The sequence below is a fragment of the Rhincodon typus genome, unplaced genomic scaffold, assembly GCF_021869965.1.
Source record: "Rhincodon typus isolate 14 unplaced genomic scaffold, sRhiTyp1.1 hic_rhity00000097, whole genome shotgun sequence".
Classification (NCBI taxonomy): Eukaryota; Metazoa; Chordata; class Chondrichthyes; order Orectolobiformes; family Rhincodontidae; genus Rhincodon; species Rhincodon typus.
This window is the reverse complement of record NW_025965735.1, coordinates 112,056-112,419: the sequence shown is the minus strand read 5'-3', so window position 1 is coordinate 112,419 and position 364 is coordinate 112,056. Positions and strand designations below refer to the sequence as shown.

At 55.5% G+C, this 364-nt stretch overlaps 1 protein-coding gene across 1 annotated transcript in view; it reads left to right on the top strand.

Moving 5' to 3' along the window:
- Positions 1-364, top strand: part of LOC109926349 (neural cell adhesion molecule 1-like) — a 5,397-nt gene that overhangs the window by 3,625 nt on the left and 1,408 nt on the right. The window contains exon 5 of the mRNA XM_048621193.1: positions 125-217. Within this exon, the coding sequence (XP_048477150.1) occupies positions 125-217 (93 nt within the window). The remainder of the gene's footprint in view (positions 1-124; positions 218-364) is intronic.

The window sequence follows — 364 nt, the reverse complement described above, 5'->3', positions numbered from 1 at the left end:
CGAGGGAGCGCCGCGCTGTCGGAGGGTCAGTGCCGAGGGAACGCCGCGCTGTCGGAGGGTCAGTGCCGAGGGATGTGTCGGAGCTCCAGCCTGATGCACTGTCCTGTCTGTTTGTGGTTCGCAGGGTGAAGGGACATGGTAACCTGACAGATTCCCTTGAGGTCCAGAAAATTAAAACCAAGAGATCGAGTGACAAGTTACCCCTCACCAAATCTGAGTAGGTTGGAACATATTGTCCATGTCCTCTCCCTCCAAACACTCCCTTTTCCATCTGCTCCCACTCAGGCACCGCCTGTCGGGTTACAACAACAACTCGCTGTGTTAACAAACAAATTCTCCTCCTACTCCCCCCTTCCCCAGTCCC